Here is a 20,450-nt window from a genome sequence, read left to right as displayed (position 1 = left end):
CCGATTCCCCCTCCTGCGGACGCCTGTGCACCTTGTTCTTCCATTGGCCGTTCAACAGCCGGTTGACGCCCCTCGGGATCCATGACGCTGGCCGAGATATCCTGTTGGGAAAGTGTAGGAACACGGACCCACAACAGGGGGCGCAAATGAACGGACAATGGAGTAAGTCAAATAACAACGCTTTACTGTTGTGAATTTGCACAACGAATACAACCAATCACAGAAATGGACAACAGTCAATTCACAAAAGTGTCGTGTGGGCAGGCTCGAATATAGGAGACGCCTCTCCAAGGTAAGACCGGTACCACACGGCTTCCTCCGCCACAGGACCCCGGGAATACTGGAGCCGCCAAGTCCCGAACTCCCAGGTGGCCACTGCCTCCGCGTGTCGGACCTGGTACTGCTGGCGAGGAAACAAAGTACAGTCAGATGGGGGCGCGTTTGCACCCAGGACTCCGAACAGCAGGAAAATTACCTCCACCTCTCGTTGGAACAGTAATCCAAATAACTAGCTCAATCCAAAAAGATACACTCTGTTAGCGTCAATACGTTACCTCTCCGGTAAAAACGATATCTCGGCAATGAGGTGGAGATGCCGTCCTGCTGATATACCCCACTGATGATTGCCGTCAGCTGTCTCAGGTGATGGGTGACAGCTGTCACCGAGGCTGCTCCCGTGAGGCGGCGGCGCCCTCTGGTGCCTGGAGCCCGCACTCCAGGCAGGGCGCCCTCTGGTGGTGGTGGGCCAGCAGTACCTCCTCTTCAGTGGCCCACACAACACATCACAGTTAAAAAAAGGACAAAAAAGGACATAAGTCCTGAGACAGGACATGTCAAAATCAAGTAGAATTCCAGACATCTCCACATTTGCTTGACCGTTCGTTCACGCATGCGCGCATCTTGCGGTCAAAGGAGGAAAGAAGAAAAAAATTGTCTGCAGGCAGTTAGTTCCTTTCTCTCCTCAGACTCTCTCATCACAGTTAAAAAAGGACATAAGTCCAGGACATGTCATCATCAGGTAGAACTCCAGACATCTCCACATCTACTCAATAACGGTTCGTGCGCGCGCGCATCTGGCGGTCAAGTGAGTAAAGATAAACTATAACAGAACTCATAGTGCAGCACTGCAGCTCAGCACAACAACAAGTAGAAGAGAAGTCAGAGTGCACAGTCTGTCTGCAGCCAAACTGTGCACTCTGACTTCTCTGTGCAGAGAACCTGCAGGCTGCGTTCTCACCTCCTCTCTGCCCCCTGTTGCGCACACCTGACGCAGTAATTCCTGCGTTGTCATGACACCACAGGAAGCAACTGGGAGCAGCCCCGGTGTGAAAGTGGCTTTACAAGTAGCATTAGCGGCACCACAGAGCTCACAACCATGGTGAGCAGGACACACATCAGTTCATCCAGCAACAGGGAGGACATGAAAGGGCAGATGTTACAGCACTCTACATCACCAGGAGGCAGGGAGTGACCCAAGGGAACCTAGACCTGCCACACCAAGGAGCAGTGCAGCCAACCACCCTGCAGGCAGTCCATCCCTGTGAGCGCCAAATGTAGGCCACAGACTCCTAACCCTGACAGGCTGGGCCCCAAAACCCACAGAGAAGGTGGGCCAGTGCCCCATCTGAGACCACCCTTTTTGGCAAGAGCAAGCAACCAAGCAGAACCGCAAGTCCCTCCGCCCCCACTCTAAAGCCACAGCACTGGAGCCAATGGCAAGTCATCCCCATCCACTTAGATTTGGTGCACACTGTTGCCATCAAGACCACCACCACATGTCCTGATACCCCCAACACCAATCCCAACCAACTTCTAGGCTCTTTCTAACCTGTTTTGACAACATCTGTGACATGTTATCTAATATCATTTAGTTTGGTCATTGTTCCATTCTTCTTGTTCACATTTGTACTTAATGCAGGAAATGAAACGTCCTGAAAAACCTTATTTGAACTCTTGTGTCTTTTTCCCCACTAAACATTTATTATTTTCTGCAAACGAATGAGCCCTGTTTCCTCCACCGAAAGCTGATGTGACTGTTGATAAAAATTCGTAATCCATCTGCAGATATATGCGGCACTTAGTCGCCACCACTCATTCATGTTTACATAAATGGAACAAAGAGGGGGGAACAAGAAGATAATCCTTCAGGATCAGCTGTGTGTGGGTGGACATGAGTAAGTGCAGCTGGCACAGTCCTCTCTCTCTCTCTCTCTCTCTCTCTCTCTCTCTCTCTCTCTCTCTCCCTCCCCTTTTCCATGTTCATAACTAACACACACTTTTGTTGTTGGAGATGCTAATTAGGCAATATTTACTCAGTGTATGTGAAATTGACCTGATATCTGTGTAAAAATAATACTTAATAAGTAGAACTTTAGTGGGTTTTTATGCTGTTATACAATGCATCTGGGAAGTATTCATAGTGTTTCACTTTTTTCCAAATTTGTTATGTTATAAGCTCATTCCAAAATGGATGACATTCATTTTTTTCCCTGTACACAATACCCCATAATGACAATGTGAAAAAATTATTAGATTTTCACAGATTTTTTTAAAAAGAAAGAAATCACATATGTATTCACAGACTTTGCCATGAAGCTCAAAATTGAGCTCAGGTGCATCCTGTTTCCACTGATCATCCTTGAGATGTTTCTACAGCTTAATCGGAGTCCATCTAGAGTAAATTCTGTTGATTGGGCATGATTTGGAAAGGCACACACCTGTCTACATATAAGGTCTCACAGATGTGTATTCTCCACATCTGTGGAGAGATCTGAAAATGGGCAAAACTGCTCAAAGATAGGTGTGCAAGCTTGTGGCATCATATTCAAGAAAACTTGAGTCTGTAATTGCTGCCAAAGGTGCATCAACAAAGTGGTGAGCAAAGGGTGTGAAACATATTTGTTCAAACTGAGTTAAAATTTTGTGTGTTCATCCTAACTTGTGAATGTTTGGTTATCTTGATTAACAAGCCAGCTCAGGCCAACTTCTCGATTTAACTTAAAAGAGGTCATCAGTACTTGGTGGGGCTGGGTGATATGGACAAAATTTATTTTAAAAAAGTATAAATCATAACTTCTGTGAAGCTAGTCTTTCTCTTGTACTTCTGTACTTGGAGTAAGTTTAAGTTAAGAGTTGGAGTCCCTGGGTTTGCGATTGTAAAGGATCTTGATTCAGCCATCTGGAGTGTTTTTGTGTGCGGCGAAAGTGTCAAACTTGTACAGAGATTCACTAATCTTAACAGTAATGTATATGTGTCCGGGTTCTCCGCCTTTAAGGTCGAGAGACTGCTCACAAGAGACTCTGGAGTTATGAGGTCCCGGGACAGAGGTGTTTGGCAAGGCTGATACCTTTGCAGGAGAACATACTTCTGCGTTTTTAGGTTTCTGTCGCTTCTTGTTTTACTGTGTTGCTTTGAGATTTGGGTGCTATCAAGTGACCTAAGGTGGTGACTGGATGTCTTTGGTACTGGGTCTCTTTAGAGAATTTTTGGGTACAGCAAGAATCATTTTGTGTTGGGGTTTTGTTTGTGGCTGGGGGGTTTTAGTGTCTCTGTGTCTTTTATGTCCTGACATGTCTCCCCGTGGTCTGTGTCCTTTTGTGTGTCCTCGCCTGAGTCCTTGGTCCCTGATCCGGTTCTGCATCCCTCTGTGTGTGTGTGTGTGTGTGTGGGTCTCATCTGTCCTACTTATCTGTCTGTCATGTACAAGTGTGTGTTGGCATGCTCCCCACACGATTTGAGTGCTGTTGCAGATGCATGAGCGTGTCTTCCTCTCATTGTTGTGTTTGTGGAAATGAGTGTGAGTGGGTGTATATGTGAGCCCCCAAGTATCTGTGGATGTGGAGTGTATGAGTTGGTTCCCCTTTCTTTGTGCATGCTGCACTTCCTGTGCAGGGACATGCCCCTTGGTCATGCCTGTGTTCTTGTCGTTCCCCCCGTGATCTGCGCGTGTGTGTGTGTATGGGTGCATGTATGTGACCCTTGTCTCGCTGTATTTCGGCCGCACGCGGTTGTCAAAGTTATGCCGGCTGCTGCGCCAGGCCGTTGACAGCTTAGCTGTGACTGAGTGCCCCGGTCCCGTTCCCTGGGTATGTTTCCTCATTCTTCGTCCACTATGAGTTATCCTGTGTAAGGTTTTGTGTCGGTTTCACTGTGGCTCCACGTTTTAGTTATTTCCTCTGTGATCTGATTGGTTTTGGTTAATCATTTTAGACCTTGCATTCTATGCATGTTTCATTATGTGTTGTCATGGCATGATCTGGTTTTATTTCCACGGTTGATCTCATGTTGATTTTGTTTTTCCCTCCACTGTGGATTGGTGTTCATTTTCACGTGCTGTGTTCATTCCTCCCTTGATAGTTACACCTGTGTTCATTAGTTCAGTTTGCTTTTAAGCCACACCTTTGTCTCTTCATTTGCTGGTTGATTGTCTCCAATGTAGTTCTCCTGTTGTCTGTGTTCACTGTGCAGTAAGTGCCGTCTCACTGTCACTTTTCAACAGTAGTTTTTGGTTATTAGTTTTGTCACTTTGTCTGATTGTACAAAATTTTGGATTTTGCCACTTTGGAGACTTTTTGTAACACTTGTCATCACTGTTCACTCTGGATCATTAAACAACTTTGTTTTGCACCTTAACCCTTTGTTGTCCGGGTACGTGCATCCTAGGGTCCACTCTTTGAGCCTCAGAGGTTCTCACCATAACAATTTTGTGTCAGATAATGTCAAATGAAGAGTATCACTTGCATAGTGAGGCTAGCATCTGCCACAGTATTTTGGCCAAGTGCCATATTTTTTCTGGGCATGTTCCAGTATGCAGCTGCCTTTGTGTGAAGAACCTCAGCAACTCAGCAAGGGGCCACCAAGTTTTACCTGACTGTAGCAAATAGATGGTTAATTTTGAGAGGTGAGGATGGACCACTTGTCTTCCTGGGTAGTTTCAATCCAGCATTTCTAACGGTTCCATTGGGCCTCATGTATCAACATTGCGTACGGCGATATTTGAGCGTATATGGGGTGTACGCCAAAACGGCTGCGCTACTTGGCATTTATCAATGTGGTCGTTGGCGTACGCTGCGCTGAAAATATACACCAGGTCGAGAGGTGGCGTAAATTATACACCAAAATGAACCAGCGCTGGAATCCACATAAAAATGAAGATGATCAACATGATAAACAGTGCCATTATACAAATCAATGCATATGTTACATAAATAACACTTTCCTGATTATACTACATAATAATCAATACAAATCCCACCTTTGCGGGATTGTTATGGAGCACGATCCGTGGTCACAGCGCTGACTGCAAAGAAAGCGCTGCTCGCCTTTTTCTCCAGACTTCGAGCCTGGAGCCAGAGCAGCGCTGAGCTTAACTTTATGTGGTGTGATCATTTTAGACTATGAAATTGATAATAACAACTGTAGTTTCGTCATTCCCTTAATTTGCCAAAGCTGCAACCAGGTTTTGTCATCTCCATTCGGTTGTCACAATAAAATAAATACAGAAATACATTTAAAAAATAAAGAAATCTGACAGATTAGGCGTGTCTTATTAATTGAGCGAGCAAATATCCACATGTCAAGAATTATTGACATGTGAAAAGAGAATACAGTGGTCCCTCGCTATAACGCCGTTCACCTGTCGTGGCCTCGGAGTCTCGCGGAGTATTTAGTCCAATTTTGCATGCCTTTTTTTTTTTACAGTGTTCTGTGTTCTGCGTATCTGTTTATAAGAATCTTGTTGCCCAGAAGAGAAAAGAGCGCCAACAACTACTCATAACTGTGTTTGTCACACGGAAACACACACCTGCTGCAGCGAGATGTGAGTGGGAAAAGGCGCGGCGTCAGGACGCAGAGGAGCGATCTGTGACATACTGGTCAATCACTATTAATAATTTCTTATGTGTCCATCCTCGTTCGTTGATCGTTAAAATGAATTCCTTAGTTCTAAATGCCATCATAATTATTTATAGGAAAATGTTCTGTTTTTATTTCTCAAACAAATGTTTTGGCCTGAAAACAGTTTGGTATTATTTTCCTACTAAGGTTTGAACTTTGAGAGTGTTTACACACGAGAGAAAAGTGAGAAAATGTTCATGCCTGATTGAGAAAGTGTATAAACTGTGTAGTGACGGGTTTTACAGCTTTGAAACGTCTATAATAATTGTAAAAATAGCGCTGACTACATCGCGGTTTCGCATATTACGGGCTATTTTTAGAACGTAACTCCAGCGATTAATGAGGGACCACTGTAACACTTTATTGATCATATAGTACAAAACAATTAATACGACGGCCGCTTTTGATGCTCTATTGGCACGCGTCATGATTGGTGGAGTTCTTTTTCATTGCCGTCTTCCCGGCTTCCATGTCGTAAAATGAGGGTGTGTCTGAAGCGGAGTCTGAATATTTATGGGCGTGTTTATTATAATTACGATCGTTTCCACCCGCCGCATTTATCAAGATCACGTCAGGCGTACGCCAGAAATGGGCAGGTGCGCACTGCTTGATACATGTCACGGCGACTTTGGTGTATTTCAAGTTTACGCCGTAAATTTACGCCACAAGTGCGCAACATTGATACATGAGGCCCATTGTGTGGTGGAAGCGGCAAGCTAACCTGACATATTCCTTCATGCAGATTTGGAATATGGAAAGCACTTGAGCTTGGTCTTGAAATGTTAAATGTATTGTACAATAACCAGGACCAAGAAAGCCATTGGAGGCCAAGATCACCCTTGAGGATTTGAGCAGTGTTTGGTTTACAGCTTTATATCAGTCTTAATAGACCAAACCAAATGGGTAAACATGGCTGAACCAAAAGAGCATTAATCCCATCACAAAAAGTGTAGTATTAGCTTGTGACTATTCCAGCCACTTCCTTGGCCTTGTATCAAGAAAACAATTGACTATTCCCAGATGTTTTTGACATGTGCTGCTGTTCGTGAATTCTTCATTTGAACACATGAACCAAAAGATAAAGTCACGCTAAATATATTAGGATTAAGTATGTGTACAGCAGTTGAGGTGTACCAAATATACCTTGGAGTTATATTTTCTACTTACTGCATGTGTGGTGGGTTGCAACACAGAGAAAATAAATACTATTGTTGGCCTGTGAAAGAACAGTGTGAATAAATCTCTGCAAAGGAAATAGTTTGAGAGTGTGATGTGAGGAAAATATCTCAATGCCAAGCAGACTGTGGTGTTTCACGACTGTACTGTTTTGACAATTTATTTCTGAAAATACTGTAAAAATTTAAGCATTTTGTTTGAAACCCAAACCCAGATAAGTGTGTATGAATGCAGAAATGTTGGACTTTCCTGGAAAAATGATTCCAGGACTGTTGTTCTTTGCTAATATGTCTAGGTGTAGGGAAATGAGCTTTTACCCAAGCAACATCCTCTGTACTGAAAAATGAAGCCACTGAAATGCTAAAAACTGCAGTACTTTGAAGGGTCACTTGGAACTGGCTCCAAAAGCAAGACAATCCCTATAAAATGTTAGGCAGCAGAAATAAACAGGCTGGTAAAACAGATGTTTTTGGTCTCATCAGCTATTTCCCCCCTCATGGCACCTGTGTTTGTGTTTTTGTGTGTGTGTGTGTGTGTGTGTGTGTGGGTGGGGGGGGGGTGATGAACTTTTATATCACCCATCCATTTAAGCTTTTTTTTTTAAGACATAAAGTTATGAATAATTGGAACGTGGTCACTTTGAGGTACCTCTAGTGTTGCAGGTCGATGGCCACGTTGGCAGAGGATGCGAGTGGTGGCAGCTACCTGCTGTGGACTCCAATTTTATCCTTTCTGACCATTTTATTACAAATGTCTGAGATAACATGGCTTGCTGTTGGGTTAATGGAGAAGTCTGTGCTCCAGTATTTTCATTGATTGAAATTGTAGTATTATTTAATTTTTATGTTAGTGCTGTTAGCACTAATTATCAGGTATCAGTAGGTGATGTTGCAGTGATATTACCATGGTTATTGAGGCAATATGCTGGTCATAGTTTTTAATACCCAAATACAAGTCCCCAGTTAGAAGAAACACCACCCAGTCCACAAAAATATGTATCAAACACCTCGGTCAAGATTACCGAGCCTGTTAATCTTGGTGCTTGGTAACTTCATTCATTCTGCCTATGTCATGGCTGTCTAATTCAAGCTCCAACCCTTTACCCATTTATGGTAAAAGGGTGGAGTCAGAATTGGGCGGAGTCAGACACTCTCAGGACATTCAACATATAGTTTTTCAATTTGAGCCTCAAACGCTCTTTTTAGAAAGCCTATGAGCGATGATAGAGGGTTTTTACACGATGCATACAGTCACACATAAATCTGGACTGGACTGGATCATTTTGCATGCAGCTCTATTTAAAGGGACTGTAACCCTGAACAAGATTTACACCATACCTAACTTGAGAAATAAAAAACTTTGAATAACTGCTTGGAATAGTGGTAGTCCTCCAGCTTACACTCAAGTGTTTAAAGTCACGTTAAGTGCATGATCCTCCTGAGGTGGATAAGTGGCATTTCAGTAGATTTATACATTGCCTGAAATACAGCTGCTGTCCCCCTCAGTGGTTCCTAAACACTGCTGTAACTTGAGCCATGAGCTTTAAATTGTATCATTGTGTGTTCGTATGCACTGCCTGCCTTCGTCACCCGTTTCTTTGTAAAGACTTGGTACAAAAACAATACAACAGAGCTATACCTGGTTCTTCTTGTTTGACAGATCAATCAATCAATCAATCAATTTTATTTATATAGCGCCAAATCACAACAAACAGTTGCCCCAAGGTGCTTTATATTGTAAGGCAAGGCCATACAATAATTATGTAAAAACCCCAACGGTCAAAACGACCCCCTGTGAGCAAGCACTTGGCGACAGTGGGAAGGAAAAACTCCCTTTTAACAGGAAGAAACCTCCAGCAGAACCAGGCTCAGGGAGGGGCAGTCTTCTGCTGGGACTGGTTGGGGCTGAGGGAGAGAACCAGGAAAAAGACATGCAGTGGAGGGGAGCAGAGATCAATCACTAATGATTAAATGCAGAGTGGTGCATACAGAGCAAAAAGAGAAAGAAACACTCAGTGCATCATGGGAACCCCCCAGCAGTCTAAGTCTATAGCAGCATAACTAAGGGATGGTTCAGGGTCACTTTAAATACTTCAGACTTTACACAGTTCTACAGATATTGACATAAGGTACTTTACACCCCATTGCCCTTTATTCAGTGGGATACCACATTTCACTGACTTGTAAATATGCTGCAGAGACAGACTGTGTTGTGGAACAGAATCCGTTTGTGAATATTATGGTGGTAACTACTGTAATAACCGACATCTAGGAACTACAACTACACCCAACAACACCAATAGATGCTACTTCTACATAGGAAATTTTGCAGAGTAATATTTACTCTGCTGGGATAACATTTGGTCCCTGTCTAAATAGCATAAAATACACTCTATTATAGAGTGAAATCAGCTCTACCATCTTGGCAGATCAAGTGTTTCTACTCCAATAAGAGTTCATTTTTACGCTGTTGTTGTTCATTCGGCTGCTTCCGGTTTTGTTCAGGGTCACCACAGTGGATACAGCCAGATCCGCATTGGTAATTGGCACAAGTTTTACGCCGGATGCCCTTCCTGACGCAACTCCAGTTCCACCTGGAGAAACACTCACAGCCGCTGGTGTTCCAAAGAGGTCTCCCATCCAAGTACTAACCAGATCCTGCTCTGCTTAGCTTCTAAGATCTGACGGGACCAGGCTGACACAGAGCAGACCAGCAGCATTGATATTTTCACTGTGATAGAGTATATTTAACTCTATTTGGACTGGGACCAAATGTTATCCCAGCAGAGTAAATTTTATTCTGTATTTCCATCAGACAGGATGGATCAGCTTTGTATGTGAATGTGAAGTGATGGACTCAGCACTGTCCCATTCAGGAGTTATGACAGCTGTAATTCATTTGGTTCAGCACAGAAGAGGTTTCTCGAAGACTACAGATGAAGCAGTGTTTCACCAATAACAGTCTCTTTATTTATTAAGGTCTCTCGACCTTAATAAATTCATTCAACAATCTCATTTTTTTCCTTCCTGAAACATAGAAATGTGGTGATTATCCTGCAGCAGACATGAAGCTGTTTTCCTTACATCAGCTACTTACTGTTAAAAATGTATGAAATGATGCCACCTGGTTTTGCTAACATTTATTCTTTTCAGTATAACACCAAAAAGCTTGACTCACCTCTGCAGTTTAAACAGAGTTTTATATCCCACCCCGGGAACAAAAAACTCTCCTGCTTCCTAGACTTGAATATGATTGACACAAAACTCCATCTAACATTCATCTCGGTTGGCCTTTTTTGTTGTTTGTTTATTTATTAGTCATGAGTGGAGTTGGTCGCTTCACCAAATTGTTTCCCCGCCAGCCAACACTGGTTCAGCACCAGGGACTAAAAATGTTAGAGTTGCACTCTTTCCTTCATTCAGTTTGCTTTCACAAGGTAATAAATAAAGGTCCTAGAATCAGAGCTGTCACTAGGCCTCAACTGGCTTAGGTCTTACAATTTTTTTAAAATTGAAATTATGTCTTTGACGTGACGCTGTATTTTTCTGTACATAGATCAGTAATACACCCGTCACACTAGAGGCCGTATGCCGTCCGAATGAAAATTCGAGCCACATACCGGATGTGTCGTGGTGCATTTGAGGAAATTGGACAGCAGTCTGAGAGCAGTCTAAACAGTCGACCAACTTCCTGTGGCCGCCCTGTTAGCTTTGCACATGTGCACATGGACATCATAACAGCATTCTAAACAGTGTGAACATGTTTGAGGGAAAGTCGCCATGGTCAGGCACATCTAATCTAATTCTTATGCCCTCCCAGATGTGGCACAAATTGTGCTTTTGTTTTTTTTGTTTGTTTTTTTTACATTCAGCCTGATTTGGCTTGGCTTGTGCTCATTCGTACGAAGTGTGACAGGGCTCTAACGATTCTTTATGTCTGTATTTTTGTAGGTTTTTAGTAACTGTCCAGATACAGTCATCTGACCAAAACACAATGAAGAAATACCAGTTGTTAAACATAGGGAATTCACATATAGTTCAGATGCATGGTCCCATGAGAGTCTTTACTTTTGGGTGCTACAATCATTCTCTTGTGCATTTTGCACTAATGTTTGAATACCTGGTATATATTCAGAATACGTAATATAATAATCAGAATATGGACAAAAGAGATATAACAGGCCCATTAATCATCACTTAGAATGTTACTCAGAACAGCCAAATTATTTATTGTCATGTTTTAAAGTTAACAAATAATGTAACAAGTATTAAAAAAACAACAACCTTTTTTATCGGAAACTCCAAATGATATCAACGTTTTCATTCTGGCCACTTCAGCGTAATACCTAATACCTGTTTAGATCAGGAACTCCTCTCTGTGACGTAGGAGTGAGCACCTTATGTTTGACATTAAAGATGCTGTCAGTCATCAGCACTGCTCAACAGTTTCACCTCGTTCTACTTCTGCACTTGTCAGAACATTCCTAAATTATGGACTATGTCAAACATTCCCCTTTTTAAGTCAATTCATAACAGTTCCTGATGCAATTAAAAGTTAAACCTACACTCACTAAAATGGATGAGAATAAGCAGCAAATTCCCACATGCGTTTTACACTGGGCCGACTGTATAAAACTTAGGTGAAAGAGCGTGTGGTCCACTGCCGGTTTGAGCACCTTGCATGCCAACTTCTGTCACTGGTGTGTGTGTGGTTTTACTGGAATGCAATTTAAGCCTTGGTACAAAAATAGTCTGTTTATGACTTGTACTTGTCCACAATACTGTGTAACTGTATAATTTTGAAACAATATGTTGGTATATCAAAACCTTAAAAACATTTCTCATCTTAGCTCATAATATATCATGAACATTTCAGTACAATATCAATGATCCGAACGTTATCTTTAAGTTACATATATCCAAAATTTCAGTTCAAACATTATTGCTAAATTCTGCTCCTTCATCTATATATTAATAGCCAAGTGGCCTCTGTGTGCATGTGTGTGTATGGCTTTGATCATGGAGAAACTGGAGTGAACTGACATTTGGCGTTTGGTATGCTTATGTATTTTGGGTCAAGGATGAACGCTGCGAAAACAGAACGTTGATAGGATCAATATTTTTGGAGAAACTATGGCTATTAGCCAGCAACATTGATCAATGGACATTCATAATCACATTCTGGACTCACACGCCATTCCAGCAGGGCCGGTAAATCATCTATATATAAAAATCGAAATGGCATCTATTTACATGTATGCATGCATGCGTGATTTTATTTTCTAAGTTCAATGTAAGTACTTAATATAATTATGTTGTTATTGTTGTACATTCGGCTGCTCCCAGTTTTGTTCGGGGTTGCCACAGTGGATACAGCCAGATCCGCATTGGTAATTGGCACAGGTTTTATGCCGGATGCCCTTTGTGATGCAACTCCTGTTTTACCGCTGGTGTTCCAAAAAGGTCTCCCATCCAAGTACTAACCAGATCCTGCCCTGCATAGCTTCTGAGATCTGACAGGATCAGGCTGACACAGAGCAGACCAGCTGCTTAGTACTTAATATAATACATTCTTTAAAAATACATGGATGACACAAGAAAGTGAAAACACTTATTTCCATTGTGGTCCATTTAAAAATCAAATGTCAAAATAGTAGTTACAATAAAATAATAATAATAATACTGTTAATAATAGTAATAATAATAGTGGGTATATGATAACAAGATCCTAAACAATTTATGAATACATTAAAGTACATTAACATTAAATTATGTAATTATCAGGAAATACAGGGTTTCAGTTCTTCCTCTGAAACTGTTGAGGTAAGGTTCTAAAACATTCTGGACTCACACACCATTCCAACTCATTATAGAAACTTTGCATAATTTACTACCACCCTTAAAAAATGTCAGCTGCCTATTTTATAAACACTACCCAATCTAGAACCCATGGATCCCCACAGGCAACATGCTAGTATATCTGTAATTCCTAAATATAAGCACATCATGACTGTTTCTTTTCAACTCCATTGTCTTTGTGTACAGAGGCTAAATTACAAAAATTGTGGCAGTGTCCAAACACTTACGGACATGACTATAGACATACCTTAAAACTGTTAACAGTGCACTTTATAGAAACTTTGCATAATTTATTACCACCCTTGAAAAATGTCAGCTGTTTTATAAACACTACCCAATCTAGAGCTCATGGATCTCCACGGGCAACACACTAGTTATTATTATTGTTGTTATTATTATTATTATTATTATTATTATTAAATGTGCTAAATTTGCTGTGTGAAGTACTTGTCAGTTTTTCGTTTTTCACTGCAAGGAGGTTGTGGGATTTGCTGCACCACAGCTCAGTTCCTTTCTGAGGAGTTACATAATGTCCATGTTTCCCGTGTTTGCGTGGGTTTCCTTTGGGTATTCTCGTTTCCTCCAGACAACAAACGATGCATTTTAGGTTCATTTCCCAACAGGGGAGTTGGTGGCGGGATTGGCATTCCAGTCACTGAAAACATTGGCTGAGTTCAAGGCTACCTGTGGGTGGAGACAGGTGTGGTTTCTAAGGTGACATCACCATTGGAATGCAGAAACTGAGCATGACCTCCTGACCTGAGTGTTTAACATTTTCAGATAGCAAATTGATTGAATTGTATTTTCAGATAATGTTTTATGCTTTTCGTTCTTTCCCTTTTTGTTCCTCTAGGACCCCCGGACAAAGCATAAGTTTAAGATCCATACTTATGGGAGCCCTACCTTCTGTGACCACTGTGGCTCACTGCTGTATGGACTCATCCATCAGGGCATGAAGTGTGACTGTGAGTATGCTCTAAAGATAATTTTGACAACTCCCCGTGTTATTTTGCATTAAATAAACTACAGTCAGAGTATATGATACTCCTTATACTGTTTTGTCAAAAATGTTGTCTCCTTAACTCTTTTTATTAAAGTGATCAAGTGATAACTTTCAAGCAACAGTACTTTTGAACATATAAGACAATTCAAAAAGGGAAAATGACAATGGTTGACTGAAAGAAAGTGGTAAACAATTATTAAGTTTGACAATTACACCCTTTGTCTGCCTAAAAATGTAAAAGATAAAGAGCCCGATCTTACACCCAGATCAAGGCTGCACAAAGACCAACACAAGTGTCATTGCTGTCATTTTTACATCCGGTGCCCACATCCACTAAATAACAATACCACTCACCCTGCTGTGAGGGTGTTTATCAAAAATTGATGTGTGTTCAAGCACAGAGCTGGTTTATTCATATCTTCTCTCACCAAAAAGTATTTGCCCTTACACCAGCGAAAACCCATCTGAAATCTTGATAACGCACGTACACCCTCCCTGCACATATCATCCGCAGTCCCCTACAAAAGTGTAATTTTACTATGACAGCATATTATGGCCACTGTAAACAAATTTTATAAAATCATATTTAATGAAGAATTTCATCTCTCAAATCAGATTATGTGTTACTCAATAATGACTTAACAGAATGAACTGATGATTCATGAACATTGGAATTTATTTTCAGGCTAAATATTCCAGGGAAAATGAAAGTAATTTAACTCATGTCAAACCCAGAAGCCAAGAATGAACAGCCTCGCTGGTGACTGAGTGAAATGATGATAAATCATTCAGTTGGACTTCTACTCTCTCTGACTTTCACTGCATCATCCTTAGTAAAAGTTAATAAGAGCATTAACAGATCATCAAATAAAACATTTCTCTCTGAATCAAAAGCACTTGCTTCGAGAATCAATCCAGAGACGATAAATGGTTTGTATCATGAAAACCTTGACACTTTTTTTTTCCAAAACAGATGCATTTACGTTAATTCTGACACACTAAGCCAGCCACACACTACAGTACACAGTGGCCTGATATGGATTGTGTGTTACAGCAGAATTCTACAGAAATGCACACCACATCACAGTGTGCAATTATCGTATTACTTTATTTAAGGCTTGGTAGGTAGCTTGTGAATTTCCCCCTGTGGATCAGTAAACATTATTGATATGATTTTAATGTTTCTACAAATGATGTAATAACAAAGCCTGGCAAATAAATGTATTAGAATAAAAAGTACAATATTCAGTTTTACAAGTTTAAAGTAGCAGAAAATACAAATGGTAAGGTACAAGTACCTCAAATTGATATTTTACAGTACCCAAACAAATGTACTACACCCTCACAGAAAACAATAGCAACAACAGCAATAATAATAATAATTAAAAAGTCATTGTCAACCGCTTTGTCCAATTAAGGGTCACGGGGGGGCTGGAGCCTATCCCAGCAGTCATAGAGCACGAAGTGGGGTACACCCTGGACAGGACGCCAGTCTGTCGCGGGGCCACATATAGACAAACAAACACATTCACACCCGCATGCATACTTACGGACAATTTAAAGTGTCCAGTCCACATAACCTCTATGTCTTTGGATGTGGGAGGAAGCTGGAGCACCTGGAGAGAACCCACACAAACACAGGGAGAATACGCAAACTCCACACAGAAAGGCCACAGGTGGAAATTGATCCTGTGCCCTTCTCGCTGTGAGGCAGCAGTGCTAACCACAAAGCCACCGTGCTGCCCTAATAATTATATATGAGGATAATTTTGAAAAGTTTGGTTGTAAAGTTGTTAATTTTGGTCTAGTTGATATAAGTACAGGTCTGTTACGGTTGGTCACCGATAGTCAAAAATAGAGCCCCAGGATGCAGGCAATGTGGGACAGAGATGTGTGTTTAAAAAAAACCCACACATACAAGTGAATTTATTTACACCCCAAGGTCCCACTGCTCACAAAAAACCCTAACGGGGAAAATCAAAACAAAACAAAAAAAACAACACAAAGTCCAAAAATAGAACCATACAAGCAGTATAGGTTACTGACAAAAAACACACGAGAAGATGACCAAAATACTCACAAGGATGTAACCAGGAAAGCCACAAGGATTAGAGGGACTAAGCAGGAAGGAATCAAATGACAAAGCAACAAGAACTAGTGAGAGTTTAAATAACAGGTGAACTGATCAGTGACAGGTGCAAACTGAAACAAAGGAAGTCAAAGTGCAAGTGAGATCGTAAATGACAGGACTGAAGAATGAAAAAAAAAAGCCTAACAATAAACATAACAGTATTAATGCTACAACTGAAGAAGTAACCAAAAACAAACCTATTCTAAGTGTGCATCAACAGAAACGAATGTGGAAATAAACTTGTGTAAAATCCGTTAGTCGGCTAAAATTTCGACTTACCCAACTAAAGTTTTTAGCCTGGTACAGTGGAGGCTAATATAATTTTAGTTGACAAAACTTGTCTTACCTCAAGAAATGGTGGCATCTTGTACCACCACTTGATGGAACACTCAAGAGCACCCCTACATTACTCGTATTCCTCCAAAAAGAGAGTTTCCCCCGCTTTTGGTCATGGTTGTAGCAGACATCTGTCATGTGATGTGTTTGTGACAGCTCTCACATTAGCCACTAGGTGTTGCTGTTTTGTTGAGCAGCGTTGTGTGCACAAAAAGACTTGACAGAAGTACTGTAAGTATGTAGTAGAAGAAGAACTGCTAGGCTAAGAGCTAAGCACATCGTTCTGCATTTTGTATGTGTCCATGAATGTTAATAAAGCCATTTAATGAAAGAAAGGCTGGATACTTCGTGACGATGACCAAGCTGCAAGTAAACAAAACTCTCGCAATGGTTTCTTGGCAATGGTACTCACGAGGCCACTATGCTGTGAAAATCGTCAACTAATGTAAGATGGCTAATCTGTGATGATTAGACGGATAATGTTGGGCGACTAATCATAGTCGACTAAAGGCCCCCTGACACTTGCACGACTTTGATCCACGCACTTGCACACATGTCGTCGTGATGATCCCACCTACTGTGTTCCCAGATTGCCGCTGTGCTTTGTTCCACTGGATGCCATGCGTTGTGTGCTGGACACTGCATTGTGTGCTGGACGCTGCATTCATAAAATAACTATTTTGTGGCAGATTAATCATTTTCTCTCAGAATTAGCTGTTGAAAATGTCTATAATCGGTTCCAGAATCACACATATTATTTATATATTGTAGCTTGGTAAAACAGTTGCATGTTTTTTCCTTCTTATGAGCAGCTATAAAATTATGTTTATGATAGCTTTAACATCTCGTTATTATTGTTCGCACTCACACGCAGTGTTTTTGAATTGTTTGCGCAATGTTCACTTGAACATTACAATTCACGTAATTTATGTGTGATGGAGATTTTTAACATTTCAAAATTTTCTTTGCACACATGCACGAAGCCGCGCACAGTTTACACCGGTTTACAACGAGTTTGAGAAGAGTTTACTCTTGTGCACGGCAAAGTGCATGCAAGTGGAAGGATCAAAGTCCTGCAAGTGTCAGGGCACCTTAAGTAAGTTTAATACACTGAAATATTAGACTGTTTTATGAATCCGGGCCGAGTGTGTTATGAATCTGCTGCTAGGTTCAGTGCACTTTCAATAAGCCTGCAATCAATGCATTGCTAATTCTTTTTATAGGTTCTTTCCTTCACTCATCTTCCCTCAATGTGTTAGAAGATTAAAGTCTGAATGCCTTAATTAGCACTTAAATACATTATCCACCACCTCCTTCGGTACGCCACATATGAGCAATGATTGCTCCAGGAAGAACATAAATAGAAATGTGGACGGAGTGTTAGACTATTTTAGTCATTTCCATTGCCTGTCTAACCACGCTGCCATCAGATTATGGCATTTTAACACAGTACCACAGAATATAAAAGAGACAAAGTTGTCAAAGAATATTGTTTCTAAAATAACATGTCAGACAGAATTAATGCCATTTTTCATTGAATGCCACCTGCTGATGAGGAACGAGTATGATGTAAGAGTGTCAGCAGTTCTGAATCTCTAATGGAGCTCAGCTGGCTGACACAACATGCCATGTATGCATGAAATCATGTGGCTGAATCTGGGCCATAACCTTGTTATTTTCTCACTCACACAGTTTCCAGATAAACAGTCCTATAACATGGGGCATCAGATGAAAGGGAAATGCATATCTATATTCTGTGCCGCCTCATTTGGAAATGTTCCCTTACTGTTCTTGTTGTTGGTGGTTGTAAAAAAAGTTAAATCTTTAGTTAGTCTTTTAATTACTTAAAATTTCAGCATGACTTGCGTTACACCAAATGTCCTTTGTTTCCTCAAAAACGAAAGGTTATTTTATATATAGAAAATGCAAGGAAACACTGTAAAAAAACATCTTACCTAATTTTCCCATTCAGCATGAGAATGCCCTTGATCTAGTTCATGAAACATGCACAAATCACTTAATTCCTTCGTTGCTACATCTAAATCGTTATGAATCTGCACAGGTCTTCAATTGGGTGCTTAATCAGCACAAGCTGCCATTAATGTAAACAAACAAATCATAGGAACAGAAATCCTGTGAAATCTATTGACTATATTAGAATGAACAAGACACCATCTTCTCCTCCTCTTCCTGACATTTTATGACCTTTGGCCTTTCAGAATTCATAGTACTAATAAATAACATATTTTCTGGTTAGGAGGTCCTGAGACTTATGCGCCAGTATAACTTATATACCGAATAATCACCTGCTTTAAAAAAGGTTATTATCATAATTTTAATGACGATTTTTGACATAGAGTCGATCTGAAAGTGCACTGCTCCCTGCTTTGTTGTGGTTGATTCTCTTGTGTTAATGCACAGCAATCAGTATTTAACTGTTGACAGCACTGTAACGGAAAACTTACAATTTATAATCTACATTGTTTACTAATGTAACAATTACATTTTTTCTCCCATTTTTCTAACATTTAAATTCTTTCTAAACATTTTAGTTGTTGAAATTATCATTATTATTATTATTATTATTATTATTAGTAGTAGTAGTAGTAGTAGTAGTAGTAGTAGTAGTATGAAAAAATATCTTCAAAAGTTGACCTTTAATCTAAGGGTGTTGTGGGGGGCTGCATCCCTCTCCCCACACCCCCTTTCCATCTGGATCGCCCCTGCTTTGAGCAGGAAGAAGAGGAATAATGGATAACTTGTATTTATGCAGAAGGCATGACCAGATTGACAGGTGAAAAAGTTTTATCTGCGTGTTTTGCGTCATGTCATGCTCAGAAAGAAAGTTTAGGTGCATTTGGGTGGAAAACGGAGCGTTACATTCATTAACATGTCACAGGTCTTCAGCTGTTTTTAGCGAGGACAGTAAAGCTGCACATAGTTTTAAAGAAAAAAAGCGTAAAAATGTCTTTGTAAAGCTCAGTGCAGATGAGCTGCCATCACCGCTCTTTGAGAGACGGCCACTATTTTTCAACTCGGAGCTGCTGCACAAAACAGTAGATGAACAGCTTGCACCATCAAATGCTAAGGGTAAAGTGGACAGTTCAGCTGAACCCCTGACCTCCCCCATGACTAAGTAAGGTGAGTAAGACGTTTTTCCGGATATGCACCTGTTATCTTGCTCAGCGAGAGGGATAATTAGCAATAAAATACATCAGAGACCACAAATTATTACTGCATGTGCGCAGATAGACCCGTACTCATGAATACTTTTATGCTGTGTTGTTAACTGGGACGTTAAATAGCGTGCAACATGTACTTTAAAGCCCCCTTGTTTATTTAAGTTCAAATTATTTTAACAGACACAGAGTCCTTTTCATGTAATGTTTTAGTTCTTTGGTTTTCTTTATTATTTGAATTTTCAATATTCCTTCATTCATTTTTACTCAAAGCCATCAAATGTGGCTATCGGGTATTGTGAAGGCTTTGCGTCCATCCGTCCGTCTGTCCTTCTGTCTGTGCTCAGCATACGTCCAGTCGTATCACTGCCAGAGTCTTCAAATTTACAGGGAACATTCTTGGGACATAGACCTTGGACAAGTTAAAAAATGGCTAACCTTGACCTATTTTAAGACATATTTTAAGAGGTTAAAATGTCACATTCTGTTTCAATCTGTTCAGTTTTGTTTTTGAGTAGTGGATATGACAGCTAATCAGAGTAGAGCTGCACCGTGACATCAGTAGCTGGTCTCTGCAAAATTGCTTCATTTTATGTTTATATTCATGTTTCTCATATATTATGTAAAAGGAAACAAGAAATGAACACTTCTAAAACTGAAAATGCTGTTTTTGGAACCTGATAACAACTCTGGACTCATTTACAAGACATTTTGCAGATGTTAGCATACATGCTAACTCAAAGCTAACTTCCTATGGAGTTAAATTTGTCTCATTATACCAGAAAAAGCACAGAGGTGTGATCTATAAATGTCCACTCTTAAAACGTAAATATTGTTTTTGATTGATTGATAGAGGGGCTTTTTTGAACAT

The 20,450-nt window shown here is 40.6% G+C and overlaps 1 protein-coding gene across 3 annotated transcripts in view; it reads left to right on the top strand.

The window, feature by feature from the left end:
• The window catches only part of prkcaa (protein kinase C, alpha, a), a 488,890-nt gene that overhangs the window by 287,429 nt on the left and 181,011 nt on the right, over positions 1-20,450 (top strand). For all 3 annotated transcript variants that reach the window (XM_034187877.1, XM_034187878.1, XM_034187879.1), the window contains one exon: positions 13,784-13,895. In XM_034187877.1, coding sequence (XP_034043768.1) covers positions 13,784-13,895 — 112 coding nt within the window. The remainder of the gene's footprint in view (positions 1-13,783; positions 13,896-20,450) is intronic.

Source organism: Thalassophryne amazonica, chromosome 15 (genome assembly GCF_902500255.1).
Source record: "Thalassophryne amazonica chromosome 15, fThaAma1.1, whole genome shotgun sequence".
NCBI lineage: Eukaryota > Metazoa > Chordata > Actinopteri > Batrachoidiformes > Batrachoididae > Thalassophryne > Thalassophryne amazonica.
This window is presented reverse-complemented; position numbering and strand designations above follow the sequence as displayed.